The sequence below is a fragment of the Thamnophis elegans genome, chromosome 6 (assembly GCF_009769535.1).
Source record: "Thamnophis elegans isolate rThaEle1 chromosome 6, rThaEle1.pri, whole genome shotgun sequence".
Classification (NCBI taxonomy): domain Eukaryota; kingdom Metazoa; phylum Chordata; class Lepidosauria; order Squamata; family Colubridae; genus Thamnophis; species Thamnophis elegans.
In genome coordinates, this window is record NC_045546.1 from 51070556 (window position 1) to 51087947 (window position 17392).

Here is a 17392-nt window from a genome sequence, read left to right on the forward strand (position 1 = left end):
TTCACATTTTACAAGTTGGCCACACCCACCAATCACATGACTACCAAGCCCACTCCCACTCAGTCACATGGCTGGCAAGCCACTCCCACAAAGCAGGCCACACCTACAGAAGAGGTTCTCAAAAGTTTTTGAAACCCACCACTGCTGTATCTCTACATATTTTCAAAGTATTTTAACTACCTTACAGTTCTTCCTCAGTCATTCCTCCCTCATTAAGGATTACTTTTCCTGAAGTAATCTTTGACAAACCAAAACACTGATTGTGTCCCTATTTCCAATGTCTTTGCGTTATATAAAAACCTTTTGACACTGACTTTAGGTGAGGCTAAGCATGAAGATATTCAAATTAATTTGCCATCATGAATCAAGGAGATATTTTCAAATATATGCCTGCCGAATTCAATATTCTAGAGTAACTCATCTGGCAAACAACATATTGTTTTGTGAGTTATTACAAATGGAGGAATCTTTTTTGATCTCAGAATAAGTGGCTATTTTTACAGCATTTGCTAAATCTACACATTAATGTAACATGGCAACTCTGAAGTATTTTGAGAATACTTACTAAGCAATTCTTTGATTTGGTATTGTTGTGCAACAACATGCAGGTCATCCTGAAGTTCCACATCTTTGCTAATTATACTCCACTTGTACAAAAGTATCAACACATCATTGTTTGAAAGGATATGTTCATTTACAACGAATCTGCCCATTTCTCTGAAGGCTTTAATAACCAGAGTACGGTATTCCAATACAGAACTTAATACACTGAAAAACTGAATAAACGCAACAGGATCCAAGTTGGTTCTATTTAGCAAAAGACAGGGGACAAAATTAGGACAAAATATTTATATCATCTCACATTATGCACAATATAATTCACTGCTCTCTGTTGATTTTGTTAGGCACCGAATAGTTAACCTCATCCTTGAATAAAGCAAAACAAGAAACCGATGGATAATTTATAGATTATTGGAAAACATTACAAATATGACATAAATGTAGTACATATATATTAATCTTATAGAAAATTAGCATGACTTGGAGCCAATGACTTATCAGATTTTATGGCTTCTGAATCTGTAGTTCCCTGGATGTGGAGCAACCAACTTTGACTCAATCCTACCAAGACCAAGCCATGGGTTATTATTATGCAATTTGGGGTTTCTGCTCTGTAAGCAGATGGCATCTGTGGTCATAAGGACATTTTGGCAGCTCCAGTTGGTGCACCAGTTTCATCCTTTCCTAGATCAGGAAGCCCTTCAGTGAGTCATGTCCTAGGCACCTTGTGGCTCAACTACTGCAAAGCTAATAATTTCAACTTCCAAATTCTTTCTTAGGAATGTGAAGACATGGGGGAGGAAAACCATAAAAGATACATTTATTTTATTGTCCATTAAGAATTAAAATTAGATTTAACATCTCCCTTAGATGTTAAGAATAGTTGTAGGGGGTCAAGATAGGTCAAAAGCTCACCAAAAACAAAAGTTCAAGAAACATATGTAGTTGATACCACCATATTCAGTTTGCTAACAGGATCCAAACTAGTATGAAACAACCTTAAGAAAAACCTCCTAAATTAGTAACAATGTGAGATAGAAATTCCAAATGATACAAAGCATGAATTATGGAACACAGCAGAAAATATTAATGGCTGCCTAGACTGGGCTAGATTATGATAATGACAAATATTTACAATGAAAAAGTAATTCTTTTTGGAAAGGAAAAGCATATGCCAAAGAAGTACAACAATACAATACCTTAAAAATACATAAAAATTACCTGATGTGGTTAAGAAGTATTAGCAGAACATGGAGAAATTCATTAATAAGCTGGATGGGAAGGAATTTCCGGTTCTCTTTTAATTCTTTTAATTGGCTAGATGAACTGAGTGAAGTTTGCTTATTTCCTAAATTAGTTTTCCAGAGAGTGTCGATTAAGGAGATTATATGTATTAACAATTTGTTTTCTAGAAACCTAGAAATAAAAAGGACAAGTATTTGAGGAAAACATTTAATTTTATGTGTCAATTATACAATATTACATTCTCCAGAATCTCTTAGCAAATAAAATTTGGATAAGTCACTTGCTTTGAGTGAAGTCTGATATTTTTAAAAGAGGTGGCATAGTTTGAATTGAGTTTTTATTTGACCCTGAAGTACTTAAGCTTTTAATAAACTTACCAAGTCATTTTTCTGATTATTATTCAATTGTGTCAAAAAGTCTAAATATGAAGAAGAAAACATGCCTCTATGAAAGGCAATGTCCCTTGAATATAAATTAATTGAAAAGGTTTAACCTGCTTTATTGCATACCGTGTTCTTTACAAATAAATCTAATCTTAATCACTTACTGAGTTGTTACTTTAAATGAGAGAGAGAGAGAGAGAGAGAGAGAGAGAGAGAGAGAGAGAGAGAGAGAGAGAGAGAGAGAGTGTGTTTGTTAACAGAGGCCTAAAGAGATTTCTGTGTACCTTTTCTCAACAACAGATAACAGCCAGGTTAAAAGGCTATGGTCCCTTATTAGTTCATAAGCAGCTTTAGTGATGTAGGCAGCATTTTGAAGTATTTCCAGAATCTGATACTGAAAAGCAAAAAATAAAAATAAAAAATGATGATGATGATGATGATAAAAGGGAATTTTCTAGCACCATGTTATAGATCAGGATAGCATCTAATGATTTAATAATAGTGGCTACAATTCACTATATTCACTCCTAACTATAAGAGTTGGAGTATTTGGAGAAATACTAATTATCATATCTGTGTTCATATACTATCAAACTTCCTAGGGAATAGAATGAAGTGATGTTGCTGTAGTTGTTCCAGTGTTCATTACATTTTCTACATTGAATTTCTGTTGTGGGATCAATCATACCAACTAAGAGAGAAGCCAATATAGGGCAACTAGAGAGATAAGATAGATATACAAGAGTCTGGGATAATAAATGCTCAGATAGACTACAGCAATTGGTGTGTGTGTGCGTGTGCGCGTGTGCCAAAACATATTGGTAAATCCATGTCAGATTAGGCTTTCTGGATGTTTTTCTGTTTTCTAGACTATTTTTGTGTTATGCAAATTCTATACCTAAATACACAATTTGCCCATCATACATCAAAAATCGCAAAGGGTGGTAATTCCAGCTTGCAGATTCTATATTTTCATTTAGACTAATTTGAAATTGCATTCAATTATATTCTTCTGCTTAAGGTAGCTTTTTGCTCCAAAGGGGTCTATTCCAAACAGGAGTGGAAAGGCAGTAAGCTTTCAAACTTGCTTTTTTTTCTCCTGGTAGCCTCTCTCTGCCATCTTCCACAGCATTTCAGAGAAATGGCTGCATAAGAGTTTAAAATGTCTCTCAGACTGAAAAATCCAACTGACTGCAGCAACATTTGGTAAGGTTTTTTTTGCTTCAAATGTTACATTTATTACAGAATGTATAAGCAAGGGTTCAATTTACCCTGACAGACTCAGATTGACATCTTGGGATAAAAGTGTAAATGCCATTCCTCCTCTGAATGAAATGAAAACCATTTTATTTTTAAAAGAGTTTTACCTGTGTTGCTTCATCACACAATGGGCTATGGAAGAAGGACAGAATGACATGGAAAATTCTTTGATAATCATATAGCTGATAGCAGTTTTTATCTCTGAGACCTTCTCCAATAATAGCTAGAACCCATTCACGCTCCATTTTGTGCTGGAAAACAAAGAAAATGCATAAAGCATCACCAAGGAATCAAGCAAAATTACATTATAGTTCTCTTTCATGTGGAGAAAATGCTGTCCAGACAACAGATGTGCTTCAAAAAGAAGACTAAAAAAAATAGAAATCCTTAAACCACAGTTGAACCAGTTAAATTCCAGATATACTAGCAGGTATTTTTTCACTTACAATTTCGGGATTACAACTCAATTTTATCCAGTTTTCTTTGAATCAGCAGATTGAACCAGTGGTGGGTTCTGGTTGCAACGGAGCCCGGCGTCCACCACATGAACGTGCCCAGTGTACGCTCAGTGCACGCATGCGTCCTTACCTCTTGCAATGCCTCCGCGACGCTCCAACTGCTGGGTGGAGCATCGCGTAGATGCCATGCACTCCGTGCGCAGAAGCACAGAAGAGCTCAAATACAAGTAAGGAGCTCGGGTGGGGCCCCCAGAGCAACATACCGGAATTCACAAAATTCCTGCAACTCACCACTGGATTGAACTAAATAAATATTAGCAACCCATAATGCCTAAAGATTTTCATAATAATTCTGCATATATAGTGAAATCAAACCTATTTTCTATCAGAAATTTTACCTTTGGTTGCATATGGATATAAAACAATACTACACATTTTTCTTATGTCACATAAGCATGTAAAAGTTGCAAAGGTTTTTCAAGATGAGTCTTTCTGGAGAACATGTTTAAAATGGCAACATAACAGCAGGAACAGGAAAGTAGTTGAATAGTAATATCTAAGCAATGGAGCAGCAGCAGAAGAAAAAAAGATAGCTGGACATAAAATCTCCATGAGTCTCTTTACCTCTGAATCAAAGCTATAGAAAAGGTGAAAAAATCCTGGCACTTTTCTCAAATCCAAATACTGATGGGATAGAAGAAATCTGTTCAACTTTGTGTACATATGCTCCTCTGTAAAAACAACAGAGCACAATTGAAGATTATAGCAATTGCAATAGCAGTAGCACAGACTTATACATCGCCTCATAGTGCTTTACAGCCCTCGCAAAGCGGTTTTACAGAATCAGCATATTGTCCCCATAGAACAGAGGATCATTTTACAGATCTCAGAAATATGGAAGGCTGAGTCAACCTTGACCTTGTGAGAATCGAACTGCTGACAGTCAGCAGAATTAGATTGCAATACTACATTCTAATCACAGCTCATGAAAAACGACTGCATATTTTCATATTCATTACAAAGCACATTATATAACTTTATTTGTTATATTCTTATCTCAACAATAAAAATATTTTTCATGCATAAAACATGTAAAAATTTTAATACAAATCACAGGTATCAACTATCATTTTTTAAATTTGTTTTGTTGTACATATATTTACATAGAATTAACTTCACTGTATTTTCCCCTCTACTATTAACTTTTCTCCAATGGAGGCATTATCAGCTATCTCAAATGGAAAATGGCCATTTGCCCCATTTTTTTGTGAATTACAAATATTTCCATTGTTTTTGAGTGGTTTGCTCTCTCAACTTGCCATTTAGCTCTCAAATCTTTCGTTACCAGGCTAGGTAAAATCATTAGTGGGACTTCAATAGAACTGTCTTGTTCTATTCCTCTTTAGCTAATATACATTTTATATGCCAGTGTGGTGAGAGAGCAAACCACTACCAAAATCTAAAACTTGAGCTAGAAGTAATTTCTATTATTTCAAAATTTCCATTGTTTTTATGGAATGGGAAAGTCATAGACAAAAACTCTACCAAGTTCTATAGTACCTGGTTTCAGTATTTGCTGGGCAACTCTAGCTATATATAGTGTTAAAGGGAAAGTAAATCTGAGATTTGGTTGTTTTATTCCATTTTGCACAACATCCATAAGGTACAGCAACTACAAAAAGAGAAAATGTAAAATAACTGGAAAGATTTTTAAAAATTCCATTTAGAAACCTTTTAATTGCACTCACAAAACTGTTTTTCATAGAACAATATTATTTTCTGTTAGAGCCACTGCAAATAAATTTGTATTTATCCTAATCCCAGATTAACACACTCATTGAAACCACAGCATTTGAATATACACGATATACATGGATGCATAATAAAATAAAAATTACTACTAGTTTAAATCTAATTTATACATTGCATAGAGAATATTAATTCATACTTGGATTCACTTATCTGTTAATTCATATATAACCTCAAATTTCAGGAAGACAGATAAATTAAAAAGTGCTCTGAAAACATTTTCATATTTGACAGACGAAAAAAATAAACATTCTAATCATGATTCCAGATTGGATTCAATTTAAAAAACTAACAGTCAAGGTATTCTAAATTACTGGAATAGAATGGATTTTATTTTAAACCAGAAAATTTATTTTTCTGTTAAAGTTAACTCATCTCTACCTGTTTCTGTTCTCGAAACCGAGCCGCTTCCAGATGAGAGCGAAAGGAACTCAGGACATGGTAGGCAGCTGCACGCATATTACTATCATAACTGCTAAGGGCAGCTACTGTCAAGCCCAATGCATTGACTTCAACAAACTTATGACATGCCACCACACACTCTACACAGCGGGAAGAAAAGAAATATGTATTTTTAATAAGAAAATATTTCAAAAATAATTTAAGAAAATAAAATCTGAATGCACAAATTAAAATCACAACAATCACCAGCAGAATTAATGACAGTCTCATTAGAAAAACACTCTTCTTTGTTGCTCTCTCCTGTATAAAGTTGAATTGCCTTAAAGTTCTCCTTACACACAAGGATCCCTATTGTACCCTTCTAATGGATTCTACATTCTGGTATAAATACCATTTTTCCCTCTCTTTTTCTCAGTTCACCTTTATTAGAATGCATATTCATGGCCAGTAAAAAACAAGTAGTTATCTCTTATTACACTTTTCTATGTATCCTGTGAGAAGGATTTGAATTTGTATTTGATCACTGTATGTTTGTGAAGCAGCAAGTCTAAAGAAAATCACTGCAATTGTGAGGACAGAGGCAGAGTGAAAAGCAGTTCTGGTTAATTCCCCAATTCCAGTTTATAAAAAGACATTCTATCATGGATAAAACCTTTTTATGGGCAAGGTCTATAGGAACTTTCTGAAGATTAATCTGAAAATAGGTCTAGGACATGCAAAGAAACATGTACAAAAAACCCTGACCTTGCCAGATAAAATCAGTTGCTAATGTAGCTGTAATTTATGTTGAACACAGAGCTTATTTACAGAACCTTGGAAATATGTCTGCTAAGCAAACAATTGCTGATACAATAATCAGTTCTGGAAACTGCCATATTTTTTCTCTTTTTTTGGCTTAAAATAATGAGAATTATTAAACATTTGCTTCACAGTGTTGTAACAACACACACAAAAAAGTCCTTTGGCCCACATCCACACGAGTAAGGATGCTCAACTGTTCTGCAGAGTTCTGTAGTCAAAAGATTCATGAAATTAGCCTGTTTTAAAAATGTATCTGCAGGATAAAAGGAAGTATTAAGGCATGCAGGATATACAATGGAATCCTCAGTTTGAACAGCATAGAGAAGATGCCAACAAAAACCTAAACAAGAAGAGACAAAAGATGTTGGGGAGTCAGTAGGCTTCTGGATTTGACAACATAAAAGAAAAATTTTGAACCAAAAACAATATGTATTTGTTTTTAGCACTAAGTATCTTGGGGGCAAAGAGGAAAGTCAAAAGGCAACAGTAAAAATATTGGGTTTCTGTCTGGATGGTCTCTTGTGACGAGCCGATAGACAGAGAATGGAAGCAGTAAACTTCCTCCCATATTTGGGCATACCAGGGGTTGTGACTCTAAATACATACATACATATATATATACATACTACCTAAATAGCTTGAAATAGATCTATACTAGTCTCCATTTATTTATCAGCACAAATACTACACAAATGTAACAAAGGCAACAGTAAAATATTGGGCTTTCAGTCTGGATGGTCTCTTGTGACGAGCCGATGGGCAGAGAATGGAAGCAGTTAGCTTCCTCCCATAATTGGGGCATACCAGGGGTTGTGACTTTAAATATATACCTTTCTCCCTGGCTCAGCTGATAACGGATCAGAGCCTGTAGCTTAGTGGTTAAAACATCTGCCTAATATGCAATACAGCCCAGGTTCGAATCCCAGTAAGGGTATGGCTAGCTGATGAGAGCTAAATAGCTTGAAATAGATCTATACTAGTCTCCCTTCATTTATTTATCAGCACAAATACTACATGTATATATAACCATAACAAAAGGAACCTGGACACAAATTATAAACAGTGATTTGGTGGGGGGAAGGGCTTAGAAATTTTGTCAATTAATTTTTGTTTAGAATATGTTATAAAGGTTTAAGGCTATTGGATGACTTTGTAATAATTAATGAAATGTCATTAGGTGGTTGTCTTTTTAACTATGGATTATTCTAGGCAAAAGGACACTAAAACAATTTAAGTCAAATGAGAACTATGATATGTTGAAAGTAAGACTCATTAAGAACTTTGACATTTGATATGAATGTAATGACTATGGAAGAGATATACGAAAGCTAATTGTAACCAATTGACACACTTTCTACATGATGCAATGTAAGATGATTATTTTTTGTGTGTGTTGTTTGTTTAATAAAAATTTTAAAAAATTGTAAAAAAAAAAAGGCCAAATCAAATGACAAAATCAAATTCATGCTGATCAAGAAGAGGATTGTTCGATTCAGCAGGTTTTTTGGTAGATGCCCCTAAGATTTTATGAAAGATTCCCCGTCTTAAGACCTCACAAGTTTAGAACTGAAACGTTTTTTGTGAAAACAGTGTTTATAGTATCTTCCCCATATATCACCCTCCACAAATGCTGAAACTCTTGGAACAGTCAGTCAGCCAGTTGTTGGCCCAGACTGGGGAAGACTGGTTCATATTATATTGAATGCTTCCAGACAATACAAGACAATCACTTTATATACCTGGTCTTAATAATTCACTGAATAGCTGGAGAAGAAAACATGGATCGTAGAGATCTTCAAAAGCCACATCACTTTTCCCTTTGCTTTGGAATGTATGTTCTTCCTAAAATGAAAAACATAAAAGAATGCATGCCTGAATTTCGATTTGCTTCACGGATTTCAGGTCCCTTGGTTGATTTTGCATGTCTAGCATACAAATCCTGAAAAAAATACTTTATAGCTAATCTTCCACATGACTATAATTGGGTCCGGAATCTCAGTTGTTGAGCAAAGCAATTGTCAACAGACATACACTATATTGCCAAACGTATTCGCTCACCTGCTTTTACTCGCATATGAACTTACTGTAAGTGACATCCCATTCCTAATCCATAGGGTTCAATATGACGTCGGTCCACCCTTTGCAGCTATAACAGCTTCAACTCTTCTGGGAAGGCTGTTCACAAGGTTTAGAAGTGTGTTTATGGGAATTTTTGACCATTCTTCCAGAAGCGCATTTGTGATGTTACACACTGATGTTGGATGAGTTTATATGGCCTACCACTTCGTGGCTGAGTTGCTGTCGTTCCCGAACACTTCCACTTTCTTATAATACAGCTGAGAGTGGACTGTAGAATATTTAGGAGCGAGGAAATTTCACGACTGGATTTGTTGCACAGATGGCATCCTATCACAGTTCCACGCTGGAATTTACTGAGTTCCTGAGAGCGACCCATTCTTTCACAAATGTTTGTAAAAACAGTCTGCATCCCTAGGTACTTGATTTTATACACCAGTGACCATGGAAGTGATTGGAACACCTGATTCTTATTATTTGGATGGGTGAGCGAAAACCTTTGGCAATATAGTGTACTATTCTATATAGTATATTCGCTTATGAACTACAATTCTGGTTCTCCCAGTTCAAGTTGTTAAGCAATCACATGGGTCATTTTGCAGAGCATCAGAGAGAGAAGGCTCAAGACTTCTGGACAGGTGGGGAGGGAGAGGGCTTGGGCCTCCCATTACACCCAGGATGCTAGGACCCTCTGCCGGCCCCCCCCCCCCCCCCGGACAATAGTGATGAGAAAGATAGCATGTGCTAACTTTTTCACCAGATTTGAAGTCCATTTCTTCAGCGTACCAAGGAATTTCCTCTCTGGGGAAAGAAAGTGTCCTGGAAGGTGCAAAATGCTGGCATTCACTAGCATTTGTGCCAGATTTGAGGTCCATTCCTTCAGCACATGGAAGGATTGCTCTACATTGCACAGAAGGGAGAAGAAACGCCTCAGTGCTAGTAGGGCAAAGGTGTCCAACCTTTCCAGCTTGGCAGCTTGGTGTGCGGGGAAGGGGATGTTGGTTTGAGTGGCGGGTACACACATGCACAGCTCCATTTGTGCAAGCAGAGTTGAGCATGTGAGCATGTTGCCTGACGCTTTCCACAGCCCAAATGCAAACTGGCCACAGCCCTGAAGTGGGTAGTGGCCCAGGGGCTGGGGACCCCTGTCGTAGGGAATTCAATGCCCCCCCTCCCATCAGCAATCTTCCTTGCTGGTTTCCCCATTAACATTTGAACTGTTTCCTCAATAGTCAGCTCAAAACTGAATAACAAATCCTGAACGGTGATCTGATGTTTAATCCCTGAGCATTACGTTAAATTATATATAAAAAGAACAGAAATCTGCAGTTAAGTCCAAGGCACCTCAGGGGAAAAAAGACATCGATGCTGGGGGAAGTGGAGTATGGTCCTCATCATTACTTCTCGATCCAGCAGGCACATAATTTCTTGCATGCTTGGTTGCTGCCACAGTGACTTCCCCAAACTTTTGCATGTTTTATGATGCTCCACAGCAGCTGGGCCCCAAAGCAATATTCTAGAATTATATCAGGAGAAAAACATGTATTTTTATGTTGAACTTGAAGAGAAGATAGCAATTAAAATATTAATCTGACTTATTAACAGTAGAATAAGGTTAGCTTTTGCCTTCACTTCTAAAGAATGTGTTTCTTTTCCCTTCCTAAGCAATTTCAAACAAAATTAAACCATTATGAAATGACATTTAGTCCACTCTGTTTGTTTCGCTAAATTGCGGAGAAATGATCACAGTGAATTAACTTAACAAAGTCTTGACTCCCGCAAAATGTGTCAACAAAATCACTGTCAGCAGAAGGCTTCCTTTCATAGCCACAATGTTATTTTTAATTAATCAAACATAAGCTTTACAACAGAACCCAAACTGTTGCCTTCAAGATGTTCTTCCTTAATGATTCAGAAAAATGTCAAAAACAGGGGAGATATTCCAACAGTATTTCGAGTTATTAAAAATATTGCTTGTCCCAGGTACAAGATGATCCAGATATTTAAGTGCTACCATTATATTCTTGACCACTTCATGACCAGGTGAGATGACAAGCATCTGTCCTTGAACTCTTGTGGGAAGAAAATTTATATAACAGTGTTTCTTGGTCATTGAAATTGGGAGAATGATCAGAAGAAAAGGCAGTCCCTGAATTTACCAGTTCACTAGTTTATACAGAAACTCATAGCCAAGTACCAGTATCTGAAGGCCTGCAAAGCAAAGAGAAAGCAAAGTGCCATTTTCCCTACAGATAAAACAATGTTATTATTTTATCTTATCTATCCTTGCACATATATGGTAAGTAAGGGAGGTCCTATTCTGCATTTCTGCTGCTTCAAATTTTAGAAAGACGGTAGCAGTCAGATGATTCATAGTACTTACTGCATTTTGAATTAGCAGCCACAGGCAGTTATGGCAACAGTAAATAATTTAAGGAGAGACTGCAGGCATAGGGACTCAATTCTGCTATCACACTGTTCCAAGACTGTATAAACATTTCTTGACTTTTGAATGGTGTAGGGAAGGCTTCATTCCAAAAACTAACAGCTGAAGCCAAGCAAAAACTAAACAATTTCATTTAGTAAGCTTATAGCCTTAATTAAAATTAAATTGAATTAAGATCAGACTCATTACATATTTAAATAACATAATTTTCCTATTTTGCCACACTAAAAATTGATAACTATGTTTTGAAGGCTTCTGAGAGTCACAATTTTTGAGAGGTTCATGTCGTCTATAATTTTAGGCTATATATCATGTTGCTTGCTTGATTTTGACTTATTGTGCATTGTAAACCCAAGCTTTGTACTTTGTAAATAGCTTATATTCATATAAACTATTTTCTATTTATTTTCTATAAATAGTTTAAATCTTAATCTATTTTATGAACCCAGTATATATTGGTTTATTCAACCAATTCTGATTAAGCAAACCATAGCAAAATAAGGCTGACAAGCTATGTACATTTTTCACCTATTACAATGACCAAGATGTATAAACAAACCTGAAGTCAAGAAGGCTTAGACCATTATTTTCATATAATTTAAGTAGAAACAATATCTTCTGATCTAAAAAAAATGAAAGACAATGTAAAAATGATAAAAATACCTAGAGGAAATCAACATTCCTAAGAATATAGCCATATAACATTCGGATGAAAGCTAAAGATAGGTGTGTGCCCATCCCATTCTCTCCATTTCAGGCACTTCACACATTCAGGTGTCTCACTGAGGGCTTAAGAGAAACCTAGCATCTTTGACTCATTATTGTTATTCTCAGTTTTGAGCTTTTATATCTATCCTACCATCATCTTGAATTCTAATATTTTAGGGAAACATTCATTATCTAGTAACACAGAAAGTAGTGAGTCAACCTGAAGCCCCTGAACATCTATCACAAAGTGTATTCAATATCCTCCAGGCTCAGCCCATCCCATAATACAAGCCCCCATCCAGTCATTACTACCGCTGTGTTTTGAGCAGTGTGCCCTTCTTTCTCGAATGTTTGCTCAGTGTTAGTTTAAAAATGCAGAAAAAATGAATGTTTTGTTCAAGCCCTTAAAGATACAAAATCTTTTAAAATTAACTTGTTTTCTTGATTGATTCGAGAACTGCAATTAAATGGTTTAAGTCAAACATGCACAATCAATTACTCCGCCTCTCCTACATTAAGCTTTTTTGTTAATAAACATCACTCTCAAGAGAAAATTCGTTCACCTGCAACGTTCAGTGTTGCACCATATGCTCCAAGCAGCACAGCAAAATGATTACTCTCACAAACTACAGGACAGAGTTTCACAAGAGACAACAGGAGGTTCACTAACATCTCTGAAAACAAAAAGGAAAAATATTTTGTTCTTTCCCTCAATTCATTCTAGGCACGGTATTTGAATTTTTTTCCAGCACTTTCTTAACATAATAAGCTGACTGGTCAGGATCTTCTGGGGTAAATAAAACATCACAACATCACCACGCTAATTTTCTGTAGTGTTCCTATTCATATTAGTTAAGCTATGTACAGAACTTTCTAGTGTCTAAATTGGAAACCTATAGATGTGTTTCCAACTATATGCTGGCAAGATATCCTGGGAATAGAATAGAATAGAATTCTTTATTGGCCAAGTTTGATTGGACACATAAGGAATTTGTCTTTGGAGCATATCAGAGGTGGCATTCAGCAGGTTCTCACCAGTTTGGGAGAACCAGTAGCAGAAATTTTGAGTAGTTCAGAGAACCAGTAAATACCACCTCTGACTGGCCCCACCCCCATCTGATCAGGAGGAAATGAGGATTTTGCAGTATCCTTCTCCTGCCACGCCCACCAAGCAAAGCCCATAGAACCGGTATTAAAATATTTGAATCCTAGCGCTGGTCCATATGCTTTCAGTGTACATAAAAAGACAAGTCATTAAGAATCATAAGGTACAACACTTAATGATAGTCATAGGGTACAAATAAGCAATCAGGAAACAATCAATTGTAATTGTAGTCCATCTGAAAGGCAACAGGTTGGTGAGGACTACACAAGAATAGTATTTGTTGGTACAAACATTAACAGACCAATAATTATTGGTATATTATTATAATCCCACATCCATACCTTTTTTTTTTTAAAGCTTAGCATAAATTTGTTCAGGACCCACTTGGGAAATTACACTATCCTGCCAAAAGTATTCGCTCACCTCTCTTTACTCGCATATGAACTTACTGTATGTGACATCCCATTCCTAATCCATACGGTTCAATGTGACGTCGGTCCACCCTTTGCAGCTATAACAGCTTCAACTCTTCTGGGAAGGCTGTCCACAAGGTTTAGAAGTGTGTTTATGGGAATTTTTGACCATTCTTCCAGAAGTGCATTTGTGAGAACACACACTGATGTTGGACAAGTTTACGTGGCCTACCACTTCGTGGCTGAGTTGCTGTTGTTCCCAAACACCTCCATGTTCTTATAATACAGCTGACAGTTGACTGCGGAATATTTAGGAGCGAGAAAATTTCACGACTGGATTTGTTGCACAGGTGGCATCCTATCACAGTTCCACGCTGGAAGTTACTGAGCTCCTGAGAGCGACTCATTCTTTCACAAATGTTTGTAAAAACAGTCTTCATGCCTAGGTACTTGATTTTATACACCTGTGGCCATGGAAGTGTTTGGAACACCTGATTCTGATTATTTGGATGGGTGAGCAAATACGTTTGGCAATATAATGTATCTTGAGAGAATAATGAAAACTAATTTGCTGGGAAATTAGTTTTTATGAAGAGAAAGTAGTTCTTTTCTCTCACATACACCCTCTTTTACATTTGGTAACCACTGTATGGTTATCATATAGTGCAAAATGCACTTAATTTTTTGAAGTTCACTGACAAATTAAGTTGAGCATTATAATAATGTATTAAACTTGTATGCTATTTGTATGAATCTATAAATTATCATGAAAGAAAATGATAATGCTAGATAGATACTACTGCCAAAATATATAAGTGAGCAACAAACAAAATGTTTGGAAAAATGGCTTGCAAATATATAAATTGTACATAGACACCAAAGAAGATAGAAAGAAAGACAGACCTCTTAGATGAGCATTCATGTCACTGCCTTCTTGTGGTCTCAGCATTGTGGACAAAAACAGTGAATGCTGCGTGATCATCATATAAAGCACTTCAGGTTTGGTTAATTTCTTTTTAAAAGAGTTTTCTTTCTGGTATAATACATTTATAGCTGCATTCAGAGTTTTCAGGAAAGTTTGGTCTTTATAACAATACCTGCATGACAATTAAAAATACATTAAGTCAAACACCAGACTGTTCTGCTAACAAGCTTGTGCAAAAAAGAGTTATATCCCAGAAGTTCTTTTGTATGCTGACATTATTTTGGGGTCTGTAGAAATAATGAAGGTGCTTCCGAATTGCATTCCTAACCTGGAGCCCTCTAGAAAGAATAGATTCTATCTGCCTGCCCATATTACCCAATGGATAATTACAGCTGTCATTCAACTCATCCAGTAATTAATTTTTTTTCCTGAACTTGGCTTTTTAGTTGCATGCTGGACTTCCTAATGCAGGGCTGTCAAACTCATGGCTCGCGGATGGATGCGTCACATGCTGGCCACAACCACCCATGGTTTAGAAATGGGGAAAAAGCTGTGATACTTCACGTGACGAGCCATGACGATGAGAGTTTGACACCCCTGTCCTAGTCGGTTGACCAGAAAAAGAAATCAAAGTATTTAAATTATCTTTAATTAAAATTAAATATATTTAATATAATAGGAAGTTGTAATTTAGTAACCACAAAGTCACAACACAGTTGTTAAGTGAAAAAGTAACTAAGTAAAATCGCAATTGTGCTTAAACCCTTGTTCTTTGTTTATAGAATTCAGAAGGTCATAAATCCAAGGACTGGTCAAAAAGTTACTTCTTCATCGTCGTCCTAACTGTGAACAGTTGCTAAACAAGGATTAGCATTTCAATCATTTCATAATTATTCTTGTTTGCCACATTAACAATTACAATTTAAAAGCAATTTTTGCAGAGGCCAAGGTGTTTCCGGGGCTCTGGGTATTCAGATTGTGTGTTTCAGATTTAAAGGCTAATAACATGATGTATTAGGTATTATTTCTTAAATTAAAAGAAATTCCATAATCAGGAAGCAATTTTGCATTCAAGCAGTTATTATATACCATAGATATTGACACCAATGCATCCCTATGGCCACTTCTATCAATATTTAATCTCATATTCACATTACTATAGAAGTGACAAATTTTAGTGGAACCTGTTCTTTATTCAGGTTGATTAAAATAGTGCAAGTTCTTCGGCCAATGGCTGAAGAATCAGGAAACAGTAGAATTCTCTGCATGAATATAATCTGTGCAGAAATTATTCTAAATACACAGAGAGGGGAGGATAATTCAGTAAAATAGCTTGCATAACCAAAAACATTTCATTTGTGTAGAAGAAAGGAGTAGTGGAAGTAGGGAGAATTGAAGAAGCTTCTTAGATGAGAAACAAAACTTCAAAGTCTTCAAAGAAAAAGCAGAAAGTCCAGTTGCCTTTTGAAAAAGCACCTTTGGTGCAACCATGACCTGGATGACTGAGAATCTCCATAGTCATATTAAAGCAGTGTGCTCTCAGAATTATTCCAGCTGGGCTATCTGAAAAAAATCCATCACTGCTATAAACATAAATATGCTTACTTCAGCCCCAGCTTCACAAAACTATTCCAGTCGTCTGGAACCACTTCAGTTACCGAATTCTGGATAGACAAGAAATAGTAATATATCACTCACTGCAATATAATAAAGCTTTCAGAATTGACTGGCCTAAACTAGAAAGAGAGATCATTCAAAAGGAGGTCTCTATACTCTGTGAAAAGATTAATCCCATCCTTTCTTCATGAATTTAACACAGCAAACTGACAAATATTAAAAATTTTGACATAACACTTTTTTTTAGAAAGGTGTGGATTGGCTAGTATGATGTTCTTTCTAGCATTTACAATAAAGTTTTGTGTGAATTAAATCTCCTTCCATGATTAACAATTTTCATAAATTAAAAAGGAAAAGTACTACGGTACAGAATTTTAATGCTATATGAAGGAGTTTGAAAAGGATGTTAACTGTAATAGCAAATAACTTGCATTCCCACCTTTTTCAATCTCAAGTTTTCATAATTAAAACCCCTATCAAACTTTTGAGTAGTTGCTTCTTAACATAAATTTATGAAAAGTTAGAAGTTTAATGAATACTGACAGTATATTACTTATCTCCTTTAATAGAACGCTCCGCTACAGAGGAAATTTGTAACATTTGGAAACTCCATCTGGAGTAACCAGAGTGGGTCCATGCTCTCCAAAATTCTAGCAAAATTGAAAAACTAGTATTTGCAATTATTTGTATACCTGTGGATCCATCTATATACATTTCCTAATGAAAAAAACCCTGAAATGTATTTCTGTATTCAGCATCTTTTGTCTGATACTCCACCATTTCTTAATAAATTAATATACAAATGAATGGAAAATCCCAGTCCTCACCAATAGGTTTTCTAGTTTCAATAGCATGGTATTCTCCACTTCTGAGTGTGTTTCTTGCTCTTGGCTACTATTGAAGGACAGGATCAACCACTTCATACAGGTAACTAGTAGGCGTTTCTCCCATGAATGTATTTTTTCTGCAGATGTCTTGAGAGCTCTTGATACAGCATCAGCAATTATCCACCTGCAGAGGTTTGAAAAGAGTAACAGAGCAGAGGCAATGTCTATTTCAATTCTTCACATGCCCACAACCATACCCCATTATATAAGCTCAACATAACTACAGGTAGTCCTCAACTTACAACCACAATTGAGCCCCAAATGTCTATTGCTAAACGAATAGAAGGCAGCAAGAT

At 36.0% G+C, this 17392-nt stretch overlaps 1 protein-coding gene across 1 annotated transcript in view; it reads right to left on the minus strand.

The window, feature by feature from the left end:
• Positions 1 to 17392, minus strand: part of URB1 (URB1 ribosome biogenesis homolog) — a 57632-nt gene that overhangs the window by 3466 nt on the left and 36774 nt on the right. The window contains 14 exon segments of the mRNA XM_032220052.1: positions 566 to 807; positions 1783 to 1977; positions 2474 to 2583; positions 3557 to 3700; positions 4532 to 4638; positions 5468 to 5579; positions 6098 to 6258; positions 8659 to 8761; positions 10340 to 10511; positions 12001 to 12064; positions 12713 to 12823; positions 14571 to 14764; positions 16198 to 16256; positions 17037 to 17220. Of these exon segments, the coding sequence (XP_032075943.1) occupies positions 566 to 807; positions 1783 to 1977; positions 2474 to 2583; positions 3557 to 3700; positions 4532 to 4638; positions 5468 to 5579; positions 6098 to 6258; positions 8659 to 8761; positions 10340 to 10511; positions 12001 to 12064; positions 12713 to 12823; positions 14571 to 14764; positions 16198 to 16256; positions 17037 to 17220 (1958 nt within the window).